At 48.1% G+C, this 19,254-nt stretch overlaps 1 protein-coding gene across 1 annotated transcript in view; it reads right to left on the reverse strand.

Annotated features, from left to right (window-relative positions):
* Positions 1-19,254, reverse strand: part of LOC148522739 (antizyme inhibitor 2-like) — a 409,249-nt gene that overhangs the window by 13,509 nt on the left and 376,486 nt on the right. The window contains exons 5-6 of the mRNA XM_088473782.1: positions 18,220-18,338; positions 7,457-7,658 (exon numbers count right to left, since the gene is read on the reverse strand). Of these exons, the coding sequence (XP_088329908.1) occupies positions 7,457-7,658; positions 18,220-18,338 (321 nt within the window). The remainder of the gene's footprint in view (positions 1-7,456; positions 7,659-18,219; positions 18,339-19,254) is intronic.

A 19,254-nucleotide genomic window follows, 5' to 3' on the forward strand; every position in this document is an offset into this window, starting at 1 on the left:
ACCACTGTGCCCTGATTCTAAACGTACGTAATACTGACAATTTTTGGGAATAATTCAGTTTATAGAAACGAAGGTTGCCTAAACATGAGTGAAATAAGTTTCCTGGGGTTTTTGCTGATTAGCTGTCTTGACAGCCTTGTTACTAGGCAGATTAAATGGTTAGGGGTCAGGTGTTTTGTTAGCTGACCAATGCTGTGATTTCTGGGTGTGCCTGTGATTATCAGTATAAAAGAGGTGATTGGCATTTGATCTGCCTCTTTGGTGATTTCTGGAGGACAGATGAGTATCCAGCTGTTTGCAGCTTTATTATTTCTTTTTCTTTATCCCTTTCCAGTTCTTTCCTGTCATCCCCCCCTTCTTTTCCCCCCTTGCTCCTTTCTTTCTTTCTTTTCATAGGCTTTGTCCTCTTATTTAGCACCCCTAAATCCAGTGTTTATATTTAGATCACAGTTTTTCTTTGCTGGTGCCCCCTCTTTATGTTTTAGTGCTCCAGGGGCCTAACCCTTCCCTTGCCCCAGCAATAATTGGGCACCCCCCAACATCCCACAGCCCTTCCTCCCTCGGGCGTATTTATTTCCATTTATTTTTTGTTTATTACCCTTTTTAGGGGCCAGGTTTTCTTATACCCTGGTCCCCAACCCCCCCCCCCCCCTTCCTTCCCCCCCTTTTTTGCCTCCTTTCCCCTTTTTTTGTCTGTGCTGTTTTTTTCTCTGTTATCGCATTGTCATAGTACCCAGGGCCGGATTAATAATGGGGCGGGTGGAGCTCCAGCTCCAGGCCCTCCCATCAAAATAGGCCCACAGGATCCGTTGTGCTGCGGTAGACATTACATTTTTATTCCCTGTTACAGCTACACAGCCTGCTTGCCAGCGCTGTCCAAAGCCCTGCCCACTTAAACCCCACGGGACATCTACCTTCCTCCCTCTACGATTCAAACAGATAGTGGGAAACTAGCCTTCCCTGTGCACTGTGCAGCCACCTCCGCGTCATTTGATGTCACACCATGTGACATCACATAGATACCGCCGGCTGCTGCCTGTTGCGACCATTACCGAAAGCTGGCTATGCCGGGATCTGCTCTCAGTAAAGACAGCCCAGCCCGGTGATGTGGTGTACTGCAGCTGATCATCGGGGACGGGATGTACTCCAACCTGAGCCTGAGGAGCTCTGAAAAAGGTGCTTTATCTGCAAGTGGCACTTAGAGAATCTTTTGAATGTTATGTTCCAGGAGATATATACTACACTGCAGACTGTATCTAGTGTATATACATATATACACTTTCTCTGTAGATATATATATATATATATATATATATACACATAATGTGTGCATGTAGATATATAGATATATATCTGTAACATATACACAAACACACATATATATATATATATATATCACCCATGTGAGTGCATGGCCGAGTATCTCCGGTTCCCGGCGCCAACATGCTTAGATGGAGGGAATATGAGGCAGCTCAACTTTGGGGGCGGAGCGGCTGAGGTGACCTAGGTTTATATATATATATATATATATATATATATATAATATGTAGGGGACAGCACTCCAGGACTTTAAAAATCAAATATTTATTTTTTTAGGTTTACATAGCAAAAAATCACTGCAACGTTTTCATAAACGAAAACACCGTCATCAAGGATTGATAACTGGTGTATCCGTACATCAAAACATGACAGTGATTATTTGTAAAATTATAAAAAATATATATTTGATTCTCAAAGTCCTGGAGAATTATCCCCCTATACTATATTGCATGCAACTCTCAGCCGAACAGGGCAGCAACACACATTCATTTTTTTTTTGTATATTGAGTGTTGGCCAAAAGTGTGTGTATATATATATATATATATATATATATATATATATATATATATATATATATACACACACACACAGACATATATATTGTATATATGTATATGCGTGGCACTTAGTGACTCTTATTTGGATCTCACTATTGTGTCTAGATATAAAATCTCTGTATAGCTATTAATAAGGTAACATCTTAAGTAGAGAGATGTCACGTTCATGATATAACTAATTGACACTTTCACATTTACATCATCATTATGTGCAATTTTTCTTTTTTTTGCCAAGTGAAGTCACGTTAACAAGTGGTGTTTCCCTTCTGTTTATTTGCAGACTCTCACAGTACACTATTGATATAAGTGAAGAGAGGGTGGAGATTGAGGTTTTTGAGGGTAGGCGCTAGTCACATCCCACAGCACAGGCCACACCCCCTGTACAGACAACACCCTCACAACACTGGTTACACCCCCACATCACTAATCACACTCCTCCCTCCCATGCTGGAAACACCGCCTCCAGCGGCAGACAATAGGCCTTCCTAAATTTCAGCTCCAGGCCCATGTATACATTATACCTCCCCCTCTTTACCTTGTCCCATGTCTTTTTATACTCCCCCCCCCCTCCTCACCTAGTTTCCCTTTTATGCCCCCCCCTCATCTTTTTTATCAGGTTCCTTTCCCCTCCTCCCAGCACTCCTGCTTCTGGCTTGGCTGCTCACTTTTCTCATTTAGTTACAGGTCTGCCGGACTCAGCTGTGGTTTCTCGAGATGACGCAGTAGTTGTGCGGCTGCTGTTCCAGTGTGCGATGAGATTACCCTGGGTTATGATCCGATGGCTCCTCTGGGTGACGTCGCAGATGATGCAGTAGTTGTACGGCTGCTGTTCCAGTGTGCGACGAGATGACCCTGGGTTACGATCCAATGGCTTCTCCAGGTGACATCGCAGACGACGCAGTTCCCATGCCTTCTGGTGGTGGTGAGTATGGATGGCTTGTTTTTTCCTCACCCTGACTCTGTTACAGCTCTCGCTTGTCTAGTTCCACCAAGCGTTTTCCGCAAGCTTATTAGGGGGTTTGCGCGAGGGTGGTCCGAAAGTCAGGTGCTAGGGTCGGGGGCCAATGGCTTCTCAGACCTAGGAGCCTTAGATGGGGGCGGGCTTTGTAAATTGTGACATTGCAGCGGTCCTTTAGGGGTTACGCAAGAGTGGGCATGAGAACATTTGCTTAGGTTTATATGTGGTTTTCTTTCAAACTTGTTTAGCTAATTCTTTTTCGTTCCTTAATTCATAGTTATTGCCGTTTATGCCCCCGGGAGTCCATGTCATAGCAGCGCGTCTGGTTGATTCACATGGCATGTGTGTAGGGTTGGCCCCATGGCGCTTGTTCGGCCAGTCTCAGATTAGTTTGGGATTAGCTGACCGATTGGTTGTAATGGTTCCCTGAAAGTGTTTTTTCTCCCCTTTTTTCTCACAAGTTAGATACATAGAAACATAGTTTGCTATAGTTAGTACCATTTGGCCCCTCTAGTCTGCCCCAATTTTTCACATAGTGTTACCTCAACCCTTATTATCCTTACTTTTTCTGAAGTATTCCCTTGGGTTTATCCCATGCATGTGTTAATAGCTATGCTGCCTTAGCCTCTACCACTTCTGATGGGAAGCCATTCCATTTGAACAAAATATCCTGGGATGCCTGGTTGGTTGCAATTAAACATTCGGGGTCACTTAATTTAGGAAGCCCGTCGTGCGCATGCTCAGTGCAGAACATCGACCCACTTGCAAGCGGACAGCCGCTCGCGAGTGGGTCTAAATCAGATTTTGGGTGTTTCGGTAGTGCATTACGTCGTATATTTTATATTCATTGGTGGTATTTGGGCACTTAGCTAGGTGTGGTTTCTAGTCGTTGTTGTTTGCCGCGGGTTATATCGTCTTATTTTTATTTCATTTTATTTATTATTTTTATCCTTTACGCATAACAAAGTAAAGAATTTGCTTTATCAGATGTCGGTTTGTTTAGGAACAGTTAGTGTTAAATGCACGCAGTTCAGCCTTTGCTCGGTTCATTTAATTTTGCCTAGCGCATTATCCCCATAGGGTGGGTTTTCTGTAGAAAGTTGTAGAAGTCCACGGCAAGGGTGAGCCAGCCTCATCACTTCGTTCATTTGTCTTCTGAGATTAAGGAGGATCTTCGAACTTGGTCCAGTTTTGTGGTTCATTTTAATGGTGGACGCATTTGGCCTTCTGCTCCTGGGGCGAATGCTTCTTTGCAGCTTTTCACCTATGCATCTGGTTTCTCTAGTTTTTGGCCTTTTTTAACGGGGAGTGGTGCGCAGCGCTCTGCCTCCTGAGTGGCATTTGGAGGGCCTTACTGGCAATTTTCTTTTGATTGGAACTTTTCCCTATTGTAGTAGCAGTTTAGTTTTGGAGGGAGCGTTTGGCTAGTCAGCATGTAGTTTGCTAGTGCGACAATCTAGGTGTGGTCCAGGTCATTAACAATCAGCGTTCTTTCTCCACTCCGGCAAGGCGTCTCCTTATATATATATATTTGGTTTTGCGTTGCTAAAAGGCCAACATTCGGGTTTTGCACGCGCCTCTTCCCTGAGCTGCATAATACGATTGCTGATTCATTGTCCCGATTCCAATTTGCTCGTTTCCGTTTGCTGGAGCCGGCAGCTTCTACAGTTGGGTTTTTATGCCCTCCTTTCATCAGGCCGGAATATGGGTCTAGCATGGGGGTCGCTGGCTTCAGCAACTCGGATGGCTTATTCTGCGGCGTTTAGGGCAGGCAGGTGTTCTGTTCGCAAAGCCCCCAGCCTGGTGAGTCTTCCTCAGGGTTTATGGCCAGGTTCGTTTGGGGGCGCTAATAGCATGCTCGCTCCAAGGGTTCTGTGACCTTCGGCCCTGGCGGGGATTTCCTTTTTCAGTAAATTAAAGGGTTTATCAGATCCCAATATATCAATCCTCCCTTCTTAAGCCCTTAAAAGTGGGCCGAGGAGTTACCCGCCAGGACTGACTCCCGCAGGTCTATCGAGCTCAATCTCCGTGTTCGCTTGGTGGGTGTGATGTACAGTGTGGCTTCAGATTCTTTCGAGGCCCCTCTTTTTCATTTGGCTTTTGCAGGGCTTTTAGGGTCAGTGAGATTGTAGCTTCCAGTAAGTCCCCGGTGACCACAGGGTTCATGAGAGGAGTCATTATGTTTCAGGAGTCATCCGTTTTGTGCAAACTTCAGTTTTCCAAGACTGATCAGTTAGGCCGGGCCAGGTGTGTTGCCTTGATTAAATGGGGTGACTCCTCTGTTTGCCAGGTGTGACTTGCCGCATTGTATGTGGCTGGTGGTACGACAGGCGGTGACCAATGGTTGGGGCGTAAAAATTTGTCCCTCTTTCCAAATGTCAATTTGCTTGGTAAGTTTAGATGGCGCTAGTTGCGGGGTCCATTCCTTTCGGATTGCTGCCGCTGCTAGTGCAGCATTAGCGGAGCATTCAGCGGTGATATTCAATAGGGTTGGGAGGTGGAGGTACTATGCTTTCATATCTTATGTTCGCTGCGACAAGCTTTAGGTGCGCTCCTGCGCAACCCGAAAACGCTGTTTACCCGCCAGTTACCGAATGGTTAGCATTCGATGAGTGGGGGTGTGAAGGGATTTTTTAATTTTTCCTCCCGGGGACCATTATCTGGCCCAACTTGGTTCACGGGGAAGGTTTTTGGGTTTTCTTCTTCACTCGGGTTACCTGTTTCCCCCATTGCATCCCTGCTAGTTTAGTTGCTGTGTGTTAATTTTGTTGTGTACAGCTTGGTTTTGGTGCGGTGGCTCATAGTTAGGGTGTTCTTTCCTTACAGTGGAAAGACTTTGGAGAAGAGTAGGTTTGGCTGTTCGGCCATTCCTATATTTTCTGGGCTGAACGTCATGTTTGGTTAGGCGTGCCAGTTTGTTGTTGGGTGGTAGGAATCTTCGCTAGATAGGTGTGCATGGCCTGCTGTGCGCATCAGTTCAAGGTTTGTTGGTAGAGTCTGCAGCGAAAGGGGGGATGCCTGATTGGTTGGTCCTGCATGTTGGTGGGAATGATCTTTGTAAGATGAGAGGTTAGAGTTGTCTTTTTGGCTGAGAGAGTTGGTGAATGCGGTGCGTTTGTTGTGGCCGGATGTGCGCATTGTATGGTCTGAAATAGTGCCACGACTTTTGCTTTGAATACACATGTTCTGTCCTTTGGTGGCTTGGTAGTCAGGCATAGCTTTTAGGGTTCGAATTTAGACGGAATTTTGCATCCATACGGTGTTCATTTTAATAATTTGGGTTTAGGTTTGTTATTAAGGATTTGCTTGCTTTTGGATTAGTGGGTTTTTTCTCTAGGTGGCGGGCCAATCTCAATTTGAGTCTGGCTTTGGCGGGAGAACACTGCATCTCAGTGGCTTTATTGTGGCGCAAGAGAGCGTTGTGAGGGCGCTGGACCTCGATGTAACATGACGAGTCTGTCCTTCTCGTACGAGGGGACCTGAACGCTTTTGTACGGAAGCGCTCGGAGTAGACTGGCCCAGGAGGGAGGCGGGACCTTCGCAACGTAAGTGCACCTTTAGGGGGAGCATTTCAGTCGTTCCCCGTGTGTGTCTCCAAGTTGAAAGCTAGAACTGAGTATGCAGCGTCTCCTGGCCACCTAGGTTAGGTGAATTAATTAATTCAGAAATAAAAGCTGTGACCTTTTATCCAAGCTGTTATGGTATCCGTCTCTTTATTTAATAGATAAGTTAAGTAAGGATGTTTAAGGTATTTGATTAGCAATAAGCCAATGGAGATCTTAATGTAAAATATATACAGTAATGTCACATTGTGCGTTATTTGATGACTTACTGTATTACATTGAGTGTATTATAACATATAATGGCTTTATATTCTTAAATACAGACAGGCAAGATGTGATGCACCAGCTACCGCATACTGTAAAACACGCTATAACACATACAGTACATAGTAAAGAGCAATACAGGTTGAGTCTCCCATATCCAAAATGCTCGGGACCACGAGCATTTCGGATTTTGTATTATTCCGGTTTTCGGAATACCTGGGGGGGGCCCGGCGGGTGTCACGGGAGGCCCCGGCGTGTGCTACGGGTGAGTCCGGAATGTGTTGCAGTGGTACTGCGGGTGATACAGGGGTTCCGGCGGGGTTTTTGCGGTGGTCCGGCAGGTGCTACAGGGATCCGGCGGGTGTCGTGAGGGGTCCGGCGACTGAGGCGGAAGGGTCCGGCAGGTAAGGAGGTAGGGTCCGGCGGGTGCTGCGGCTGTCACGATGGGTCCGGCGGGTGCTGCAGCTGTAATGAGGGGTCCGGCAGCTGCCGCTGGGGGTCTGGCGGGTGATGCGGGGGGTGGCCTGGCGTGTGGGCCATACCCACGCCGCTAGTCATTGGCCGCTGATACAGGTGACGTCATGATGTCACATATGCACCTAAATATTCCGGTTTTTGGAATATTTCAATTTTTGGAATAACGGATATGGGAGACTCAACCTGTATATAATAAAACTCTGCGCTGAGATGTTACATACAGTATGACAACTGAAACAAGAGAGAAAAATGGCTTATTGGGATTTATCGCTCAGCTTGTGCAACTAATTCTTAAAGAATGTCCATTTGTCTTTACCAAGAATGTAGTGCACAGGTGGAGGTAGGAAGCCATTAAAGGCGGTTCTGTGCGCCATGCAGTAAGCTCCCATATTTTGAAATATGATCCAATCGCCCTCTTCCAGCTCTGGTAGATCAACCTCTTTAAGGATCACGTCCTTCTCTGAGCAGCACGGCCCCCACAGCTTACTGGGGAAACGTTCAGCCGATGGGAGAATGTCCTGTAAGGAGACAGTGATAAATCATGGTTATATTTATTACACTGGTTTATTAGCCTAGCTGGGAACTTCTCTCTAGACAGTAAATGACGTTGGCATCTAGGGGTACATTTCTGATCTTAAATGGCAGAGATCACCTCACATGGCCCCACCACTCAAACAAGAGATCTGTTACGTATCATGGAATTCATAGGGCTTCAGAAAGGATTACCATTAGGAACTGAAGGACTAAGAAAATTATTTCAACCACCCTGCTTCCCCGTCCCATTACATCCTAGTGTCCAGCTTTGCAGACCTGGCTCTCGGAAGATACACAATAAAGATCTACAAAGTCAGGGAGACTGACTGTGTGCCATCACTGCCAGCCATTTGATGGTGATGTGAATTGCCTGATCACTCAATGATGGGTGTGGTGAGATGACAACTCACTGCGGCCACCCCTGCTGTGCAGTGACGCGTTTCGCTTCATCGTGCAATGATACTGAAACAGACATGGAGCTGGCTTTTATCTGCTCAGGAAACAATGGAAGCCATGATAAAAAATAAATTATGTACCGCCAGCTCTGCTTATGGTAGCTATAAGCATCACCATGATGGAAGGTGACAGATGGAACCTCTTGCAATCAAAAATCGGTAATGTAGGAGCCCTTGACATTAAAACCTGTTGACCATTTGGTCAAACTGAGCTCATATCTCAGGCAGACCTATTTACAATACAGACATAAAAATACCACATTTTTTTTTTTTTGAGCCAGCCTCCTGGCCACTTGCTAAGCTGTGGGTGACCACCCGCAGCTTTTGCGAGCGGCCAGCGATGGTCGCGACCATCGGGCTTGCGACGAGACCCTTGTGGTAGGGTCTCGTCCATCGCAAGCCCCAGTGAGCTTCCGGCTCTAATAGAGCTGGAAGTTCACTACTGAGGCTGCCCCCAAACGGCAGGCGTTCCCTCCGTTTGGCCAGCCACCCCCCCCTGCCCGCCTCCAAAACGGGGCGAGCTGTCAATCAAAATCGACAGCCGCCCCGCTTTGGTGCGAGACCCACAGTGACGGAGCGCAGTGTGGGACCATCGACCTGCTGGTGAGCGGGTCTGAATCAGGCCCTATACTCAGACTATCTTTACAGTTACAAGTGTTTCTAATAACATAAGACTGGAAGAATGTGTGTAAGGTTTGACACTATTACCATTAGTTTTAAGAGTAAGGTAGTGGAATGACTATTGTACAGTAACTCTGTGAGGTTATGTGTTAATGGATACAGGCACTGTGCTAATTGCTAGCTCCTGACAGATGCCTCAAGAGTAACGTAGTCAGAGGCAGATCGCATCGGTGGGGGGAGGGGGGGTAGCGCCAGATGGTGAAAAATACCGTGATAAGGCTGCGGAGGGGATTTGCAGGGACAGAGCTTTATCGCAAGCTCTGTCCCTGCAAGGGATTTTTAATAAATCCCTGTGATATTGCCTGAATTCGCAATGTGAATTCAGGGCCTAATTCAGACCTAATTCAGGCCTAATTTTGATAGAGCCAAAAGCACTCCTGGGCTTGCGGCAGCGAGACCCTACCGCAGGGTCTCGTCGCAAGCCCGATGGTCGCGATGGTCTTGACCATCGCGACCATCTTTTTGGCCGCTCGTATAAGCTGTGGGTGGTCACCCACAGCTATGCGAGCGGCCATGAGGCCGCTCCAATTTTAAGTAGGAGGGCCCTGATTCAGAGCGAGTGCTCTGGTCAGAGCGTCTGGCTCTGAATCAGGCTAGTGGCGTAACTATAAATTTTGCTCCCCCCTGCCAAAAAAGTTTCAGACGCCCCCTCCCCCATGGCTGTTTATCAAAAATAATTACAGGGACATTTATATGCAATATGGCTCCCAAAGCAAAAGTTAAAAATGTGCCCCCACCCCCCCAAGACAGTTTACAATATTTTTCCTCCTTATAGTAATGCCCCTTACACATTATGCCACACACCGTAATGCCCCTTACATATTATTCCACACCCCCTGTGCCTTAACTACCTGCTTCTCTCACCCACCCCCTGCACCTCACACTACCTGCTTCCCTCTCCCAACCCCTGCACCTAACACTACCTGCTTCTCTTCCCACCCCCTTTGCCTCACACTACTTGCGTCCCCCCACCCCCTGTGCCTGACACTACTTGCTTCCCCCCACCCCCTGCTCCTCACACTACCTGCTTCCCCCCACCCCCTACGCTTTACACTACCTTCTTCCCTATCCTACTCCCTACACCTCACAGTGCTCACACTACTTTGTCCCAGTTACAGTACCTCTCAGTCCCCCTTTGCTGACAGAGACGGGCTGCATCTCCTCCTTCCCATCCCCAACGCTCTCCGTGGGTGGCTCAGCACCAAACAGGGCACTCCTTTGATCAGCGCTGCCTGAGACTGGCTGGCTTCTCCTCCCCCTCTCAAGGCAGGCAGTGGGCTCTCCGCGGCGGCTCAGCATCCAGCAGGAACACATACACAAATCTTCAGTGCTGGGATAGGGAATAAGGCAGACTACAGTGGCAGCTTAAACTATGAGCTGGCTTCTGAGGATGGTTCCCATGCGGTGTCCTCATGAGCACACGCCAGAGCTGCCTCAACGTTCCTCTCCCCGAGCGTGCATGCACACACACAGTGACAGCAGGGAGGCGGAGCTGAGGAAACTGACTGGAGGGAGGTGATGCTGAGGACAGCGTCGCAAGGAGGCGGCGTAGCGGACAGTTTGCCGGTAGGGAGGCTGCGCTGCGGGATCCAGTCTGGCCCTGCCTGTCTGTACCTCTCTGTCTCCTCATCACAGTACAGCGGGGAGCCACTGGGTGTCTAACAGTAACAGACGCTAGAGGTCCAGTAGGACCTCTAGTGTATGTCTCCTATGCGGCGCCCATTTTTGGAGGGCCCGTTATCAGCAGAATTTCATGCAGACAGCTAGTCCGCATGGAATCTGCAGCCCACAAGCCTCTGCGCCCCCACGCCACCGCGGGGTCTGCGGGGGCTGTAGTTACGCCACTGAATCAGGCCCTCGGTCAGTAATATCACACTCCAATCTGCATTTTAATGTGGATTGTAGTAAATAGAGCCCATCATATATACTCAGGGGCAATGATCGTGGCATCTCAGGTGAGCATGGTTACAGTACGTCTCCCCTTCATTCCCGCTTAATCTACTCTCTGTGTGTCTGTAGTTGTTTTGATGTTCGATCATCTTGATATTTTAGTTAATGAGCACATCTGTAACAACCGACATTTGTCTGCCCACGTGACTAGGGTAGTGCGCACATGCCCTGTGGGTGGAACCGGCCGCCTCCACCCCCTCTAGCTTGCCCCTCTCACCTACCGCGGCCGCCATGTATAATAGTAGCCGTGCGCCCGGCTCCTTCTCTGCCGGGCGCACTGCTACTAATATACACACATTACAGCAGTGCTGCAGCTGCCTGCCCCATGCTCTCCGCCTCCTCCCCATCTTATCTAATGTGTAGTGCTGGAGGAAAGAGTCCCTATCAAAGTAGACCCCCCCCCCCCGCTGAACTGTCTCCGGGGTCACTGACCCTGTCGACCTGACCAACCCCAATAACTTTGATTGTTGCCTTCAGCCGCCAGCAGGTCTGCAGGGGGAGGAGTCAGGCAGCATCAGCGCGGAGGACAAGAACGGTATGCAGGGGTAGCGGTTCTATCCTCTCCTTACCTGCACTCTATGCTATACAATGTGCCATATTGTGTGTATGTATGTATATATATATATATATATATATACTAGGGGTGAGCGCCCCCCGAGCCCCCCCGATCTGAGTCCGATCCGAATCAGGCTCGACTTTTCCCGCCTGACTCGGATCTGAAATCGAGGCAAAACGTCATCATCCCGCCTTCCGAGTCTCGCGGGTTTTGGATCCTATATAAGGTACCCGCGTCTGCGCCATTTTCTCACTCGGCTGTGGACAGTGAAGAGGGAGGGTGGGAGTTAGGGCTGTGTAGTGTAGTGTAGTGTAGTGTAGTGCTGCTGTTGTCCACTACTTCAAAGTCCATAGGGGCTGGCTGTGTTGTGCTGTGCTGCTGTTGTTAATAGGGGCTGTGTCCACTACTTCAAAGTCCATAGGGGCTGGCTGGACTGTGTTGTGCAGTCAGTTCTCCATAGGGGCTGTGTCCACTCCAAAGTCCTGTGCAGTGTCCCAGTCCTAAAGGGGTGCTGTAGTGTTGTCCAGGGGGTGCTCTGTCCATCAGGGGTGCTCCCCCCAAGTGCTAAAAAAATTATATATTTTCTGTGTTTGTGAATTGTGTGCGCAGTAGCCGCACGTGCATCAACAAAGTAGTGCCAAGCGTGCGCCTGTGTCATAAGTAAAGGGCCGGCTGGCTTGACCGTTAAAGGGTGCTGTAACCCCCGAAAGTACACTCCAGTCCAAACCAAACAAAAAATTATTTTCTGTGTTTGTGAATTGTGTGCGCAGTAGCCGCACGTGCATCAACAAAGTAGTGCCAAGCGTGCGCCTGTGTCATAAGTAAAGGGCCGGCTGGCTTGACCGTTAAGGGTGCTGTAACCCCCGAAAGTACACTCCAGTCCAAACCAAAAAAAAAATTATTTTCTGTGTTTGTAAATTGTGTGCGCAGTAGCCGCACGTGCATCAACAAAGTAGTGCCAAGCGTGCGCCTGTGTCATAAGTAAAGGGCCGGCTAGCTTGACCGTTAAGGGTGCTGTAACCCCCGAAAGTACACTCCAGTCCAAACCAAAAAAAAAATTATTTTCTGTGTTTGTGAATTGTGTGCGCAGTAGCCGCACCTGCATCAACAAAGTAGTGCCAAGCGTGCGCCTGTGTCATAAGTAAAGGGCCGGCTGGCTTGACCGTTAAGGGTGCTGTAACCCCCGAAAGTACACTCCAGTCCAAACCAAAAAAAAAATTATTTTCTGTGTTTGTGAATTGTGTGCGCAGTAGCCGCACGTGCATCAACAAAGTAGTGCCAAGCGTGCGCCTGTGTCATAAGTAAAGGGCCGGCTGGCTTGACCGTTAAAGGGTGCTGTAACCCCCAAAGTACACTCCAGTCCAAACCAAAAAAAAAATTATTTTCTGTGTTTGTGAATTGTGTGCGCAGTAGCCGCACGTGCATCAACAAAGTAGTGCCAAGCGTGCGCCTGTGTCATAAGTAAAGGGCCGGCTGGCTTGACCGTTAAAGGGTGCTGTAACCCCCAAAGTACACTCCAGTCCAAACCAAAAAAAAAATTATTTTCTGTGTTTGTGAATTGTGTGCGCAGTAGCCGCACGTGCATCAACAAAGTAGTGCCAAGCGTGCGCCTGTGTCATAAGTAAAGGGCCGGCTGGCTTGACCGTTAAAGGGTGCTGTAACCCCCGAAAGTACACTCCAGTCCAAACCAAAAAAAAAAATATTTTCTGTGTTTGTGAATTGTGTGCGCAGTAGCCGCACGTGCATCAACAAAGTAGTGCCAAGCGTGCGCATGTGTCATAAGTAAAGGGCCGGCTGGCTTGACCGTTAAAGGGTGCTGTAACCCCCAAAGTACACTCCAGTCCAAACCAAAAAAATAATTATTTTCTGTATTTGTGAATTGTGTGCGCAGTAGCCGCACGTGCATCAACAAAGTAGTGCCAAGCGTGCGCCTGTGTCATAAGTAAAGGGCCGGCTGGCTAGACCGTTAAAGGGTGCTGTAACTCCCGAAAGTACACTGTAGTCCAAACCAAAAAAAAAAATATTTTCTGTGTTTGTGAATTGTGTGCGCAGTAGCCGCACGTGCATCAACAAAGTAGTGCCAAGCGTGCGCCTGTGTCATAAGTAAAGGGCCGGCTGGCTTGACCGTTAAGGGTGCTGTAACCCCCGAAAGTACACTCCAGTCCAAACCAAAAAAAAAATTATTTTCTGTGTTTGTGAATTGTGTGCGCAGTAGCCGCACCTGCATCAACAAAGTAGTGCCAAGCGTGCGCCTGTGTCATAAGTAAAGGGCCGGCTGGCTTGACCGTTAAGGGTGCTGTAACCCCCGAAAGTACACTCCAGTCCAAACCAAAAAAAAAATTATTTTCTGTGTTTGTGAATTGTGTGCGCAGTAGCCGCACGTGCATCAACAAAGTAGTGCCAAGCGTGCGCCTGTGTCATAAGTAAAGGGCCGGCTGGCTTGACCGTTAAAGGGTGCTGTAACCCCCAAAGTACACTCCAGTCCAAACCAAAAAAAAAATTATTTTCTGTGTTTGTGAATTGTGTGCGCAGTAGCCGCACGTGCATCAACAAAGTAGTGCCAAGCGTGCGCCTGTGTCATAAGTAAAGGGCCGGCTGGCTTGACCGTTAAAGGGTGCTGTAACCCCCAAAGTACACTCCAGTCCAAACCAAAAAAAAAATTATTTTCTGTGTTTGTGAATTGTGTGCGCAGTAGCCGCACGTGCATCAACAAAGTAGTGCCAAGCGTGCGCCTGTGTCATAAGTAAAGGGCCGGCTGGCTTGACCGTTAAAGGGTGCTGTAACCCCCGAAAGTACACTCCAGTCCAAACCAAAAAAAAAATTATTTTCTGTGTTTGTGAATTGTGTGCGCAGTAGCCGCACGTGCATCAACAAAGTAGTGCCAAGCGTGCGCATGTGTCATAAGTAAAGGGCCGGCTGGCTTGACCGTTAAAGGGTGCTGTAACCCCCAAAGTACACTCCAGTCCAAACCAAAAAAATAATTATTTTCTGTGTTTGTGAATTGTGTGCGCAGTAGCCGCACGTGCATCAACAAAGTAGTGCCAAGCGTGCGCCTGTGTCATAAGTAAAGGGCCGGCTGGCTAGACCGTTAAAGGGTGCTGTAACTCCCGAAAGTACACTCCAGTCCAAACCAAAAAAAAAAATATTTTCTGTGTTTGTGAATTGTGTGCGCAGTAGCCGCACGTGCATCAACAAAGTAGTGCCAAGCGTGCGCCTGTGTCATAAGTAAAGGGCCGGCTGGCTTGACCGTTAAAGGGTTCTGTAACCCCCAAAGTACACTCCAAACCAAAAAAATATATATTTTCTGTGTTTGTGACTTGTGTGCACTGTGGCTGCACGTGCATCAACAAAGGAGCAGCGCCAAGCGTGCGCCTGTGTCCCATAAGTAAAGAGCCGGCTGGCTCATTTCTTAAAGGGTGGTGTAACCCACAAAGTGCACTACTCTCCAGCAAAAATAAAAAAATATTTTCTGTGTGTGTGTGCGCTTTAGCCGCACGTATATATATCAATATAACATAAATGGAGGACCAAACTTTCTCCGATAAAAATAAAATAGGGAAAGATCAGGAACCACTTCCTCCTAGTGCTGTTGCTGCTGCTGGGAGTTGTTCATCATCCCAGAGAGGAAGTAGGAACATCACTACTTTTACTAAACAATTGACCCTCCAACAGTCCCTAGCAATGAGGATGAAGTACGACAGCAGTCATCCTGAAGCAAAACGTATAACTGAGGCCTTGACTGCTATGTTGGTGTTAGACGTGCGTCCGGTATCCGACATTAGTGCAGTGGGATTTAGACAATTGATGGAGGTAGTGTGTCCTCGGTTCCAAATCCCGTCTAGATTCCACCTGCATCCTCAAAGCAGCAGCGACAAGCGTGCGTCTGTCTGTTAAAGGGTGGTGACACCCTCAAAGTGTGCTACACAAACAATAAAAATATTCTTCTTCTTTTTTCTGTCTTTGTGAATTGTGTGGGCTGTAGCCGCACTTGCATCCTCAAAGCAGCAGCGACAAGCATGCGTCTGTCTGTTAAAGGGTGGTGACACCCTCAAAGTGCGCTCCACAAACAATAAAAATATTCTTTTTTTTTTTCTGTCTTTGTGGATTGTGTGGGCTGTAGCCGCACTTGCATCCTCAAAGCAGCAGCGACAAGCGTGCGTCTGTCTGTTAAAGGGTGGTGACACCCTCAAAGTGCGCTCCACAAACAATAAAAATATTCTTTTTTTTTTTCTGTCTTTGTGGATTGTGTGGGCTGTAGCCGCACTTGCATCCTCAAAGCAGCAGCGACAAGCGTGCGTCTGTCTGTTAAAGGGTGGTGACACCCTCAAAGTGCGCTCCACAAACAATAAAAATATTCTTTTTTTTTTTCTGTCTTTGTGGATTGTGTGGGCTGTAGCCGCACTTGAATCCTCAAAGCAGCAGCGACAAGCGTGCGTCTGTCTGTTAAAGGATTACATCGGTGACACCATCCAAGTAGGCATGTCAGACAGTCCGTACCTGTACTGGCAGGAAAAAGAAGCAATTTGGAGGTCCCTGTACAAACTGGCTCTATTTTACCTGAGTTGCCCCCCCCTCCAGTGTGTACTCCGAAAGAGTGTTTAGTGCAGCCGGGAACCTTGTCAGCGAAAGGCGTAGGAGGTTGCTTCCACAAAATGTGGAGAAGATGATGTTCATAAAATGAATTATCAACTCTTCCAGGGAGACCAGCCTCCAGAACGTACAGAGGGACCTGTGGTTCCAGCAGGGACAAATTAATACTCTGTGAGGATGAGGATGTACACACTGAAGAGGGTGAGGAATTGGTGGATGAGGAGGATGAGGATGACATCTTGCCTCCGTAGAGCCAGTTTGTGCAGGGACAGATTAATTGCCAGCTTGTTTTGTGGGGGCCCAAACGAACCAATCATTTCAGCCACAGTTGTGTGGCAGACCCTGGCGCTGAAATGATTGGTTTGTTAAAGTGTGCATGTCCTGTTTATACAACATAAGGGTGGGTGGGAGGGCCCAAGGACAATTCCATCTTGCACCTCTTTTTTTTCTTTGCATTATGTACAGTTTGGGGCCTAGTTTTTCAATGCCATCCTGTCTGCCACTGCAGTTTCACGCCTAGATGGGTCACGTGTTTGTGCCGCCCACTCGTGTCGCTTAGCATAGTCATCCAGCTACCTCGGTGCAACCTTTTGGACATAAAAACACTATTGTGAGGTGTGAGGTATTCAGAATAGACTGGAAATGAGTGGAAATTAAGGTTATTGAGGTTAATAATAGCATAGGAGCAGAAAAACCTACAAATTCTGTGATTTTAGCTGTTTTTATGCTTTTTTTCAAAAAAATACAGATCCAAAACACAAAACCCAGAACCCAAAACACGGAAGGGTGGTTTTGGCAAAACCAATCCAGATCCAAAACATGAAGAAAGATCCAGATCCAAAACACAAAACACGAAAAGTGGCCGGTGCACACCCCTAATATATACACACACACACACATGTATATAAATATATAATGGTAGAATGCTGCTCCACTGCCTTGCATTACCCTCCGTATTAATTGATGTTACCCCCTCCTTTTTAATTTGTTCACTTTACAAGTGGGGACAGGCCTAATGATGAGTGGGGGGCTGTTCTGTCATAGGGGAAGGCCAGAGGAGTTGGGCCAGGCCCTCCTCTCTTAAGTGCCCTGGACCCCCCAAGGGCTTAATACAGCACTAAATAAGGAGGACTATTGTGTGGCTAATATTGACTGAGGGTACTATAGTGTGGCCACGCACTTTTTCTACGAGACCACGCTCTTTTTTGGCCCGGGCAGTCCCTATTAACAATTGGGGGGGAGGGGCACCAAAGTTCTTTCTGGCACAGGGCACCAAAATGTCTAGTTATGGCTATGCCCTTGCCACAAAGAAAGCTGCATATTACCACACGTTAGAGACCACAGCCAGTAGCGCTGAGAGAGGACGGGTAGAGATTACCTGAGAATGAAGGGAAAACGTAACCACGTTCAGCTCAGATGCCACGATTAAGGCCCCCATCCCAAGCGACAAAGCCCCCTCCCCATCCCACCAGCACCCAGGAACCACGCAAAATGGTGGTCTCCTGTCCTGAGCATTCATAGTGAATAATGTAAAAGACAGGGGAATCTTACACTCTAGATGTCGCTGGGCAGCTGTTCGGTGACATCACCTTCTAGGCAGGGAGAAGAAGACACAGGTCTGCATCCCTCTCCGCACTGGGGCCCTTAGTAGTCTAAGGGTACATTGATATTTTACAAGGCAGTATTTTTTTTCCCTTTCACCCCTATTTTGTGTGTGCTGTTCCCCAGGGCCGTAGCTAGGGCAGACATGCCTACCCTCCCGGTTTTCGCGGGAGGCTCCCGATTTTTCAGGTAACCCCCCGCACCCCCGGAAGGGTAGGCATTTCTCCCGCATTCTGCCCACTTCCTAGTGAAGTGGGCAGAATTAGGAGAATACCCGCGGCAATCGTGGGTCTCCGTGAAGGGGGCGGGGCTTAAGCTGTGATTCCGTCGGCCCCCTGCTGCTTCTCTTCCCCGGGCTTCTCCCGGGAAGAGAATATTAAAGGTAGGCAACCCTGAGCTAGGGTAGTGCGGCCGGTGCCATCGCACAGGGCACCACAGGTCAGGGGGCGCTGTTTGGGCCTGTCACATTTCTGTTTATTATCATTCTTGCTTGTAGCTTCCTCTTATTTCATCCCCAGCATCTCCTGGCCTCTCCTATCTCTTCCCTGGCCCTTCCCCATGAAGCCATGACCCTTTTTGGGTGCATTATGTCCCTTTGAAAATGAGGGGGGCGCCAATGCTCTTTCTGGCACAGGGCACCAAAAAGTCTAGTTACGGCTCTAATGTTCCCATTTATTCCCACATTGATCAGGAAAACACATGGACACTTACCTTTTCCGCTATCATTTTTATGCACTTATCTTCTCTGCAAAATTCAAAGTGCAAGAACGACTGATAGGCACCATCATTCATAATATAGGACAACTGTCTCCTGTCCTTTCCATCTGCTCCTGTAAGGTGAAGATAGTACGTTTACTGTTCTATGGGTCTGATTCAGGTTTGGGCATAGAGTAAGATAGAGCAAGTAACTGAGGGCCCGATTCACTACGGATCGCAATATAACGTACGTACGCACGCAGTTCACCTGCGATTGTACACAAATCCATAGCAATCGCAATGCCGCCGCACCACTGCATAAGGACGCCCACTTTACCTACACGCACATCCGTTATGGTTAGCAAGACTGCGAAAACCATGGTACAATCGCGCACGCTATGAGGCCTCAGGCTGCGTCTGGTATCTCAGTGGATAATATATACACGCCCCTAAAATGTTGAAACACACTGGCACGCCTGCGTTTGCCCGACTACCCCCCGTCACCACCCACAAATGGCACTTCCTGTCAATCACTCTGCCATGGGTCTGCGTATCCCAATCGCAGCGTCTGGCTTGCGCACGCGCACCGGGATGCATGCGCAGTGTGAATTAATCGGCCAATTGCGTGCGTATTAGCAACTTCGTTCCCTTGCTGAATCAGGCTCTGTGCACCTGGACAAACCATGTTACAATGCAAGGGCTGCAAATACATATACTATTTTGCATGCAGGGTAAATACCGGCTGCTTCGGCATGTAGCCCACAAATGCTGGACAGCTTTATTATTACACTGCAATTTAGATGTCGGTTTGGACACCTCCCTCCCAAATCTAACTCTCTCTGCACATGGTACATCTGCCCCCCCTGCAGTGCAGCCTAGTGTTACCCAGTTGCACAGTAACTTGCTATTAGAGATATGAGGGTCCGGTTTGCAGAGAGCAGACAACAACCGAAATTAGGGGTTCTTAGTCGAACCGAGTCCGAGTTCAGAATTACTTTGGGGTACCGAGTCGAACCGAGTCCTGGTTCAGATCTTCATGCGGTTCGGAAC

Source organism: Taudactylus pleione, unplaced genomic scaffold, assembly GCF_031769625.1.
Source record: "Taudactylus pleione unplaced genomic scaffold, aTauple2 ptg000140l, whole genome shotgun sequence".
In the NCBI taxonomy this organism is placed as follows: domain Eukaryota; kingdom Metazoa; phylum Chordata; class Amphibia; order Anura; family Myobatrachidae; genus Taudactylus; species Taudactylus pleione.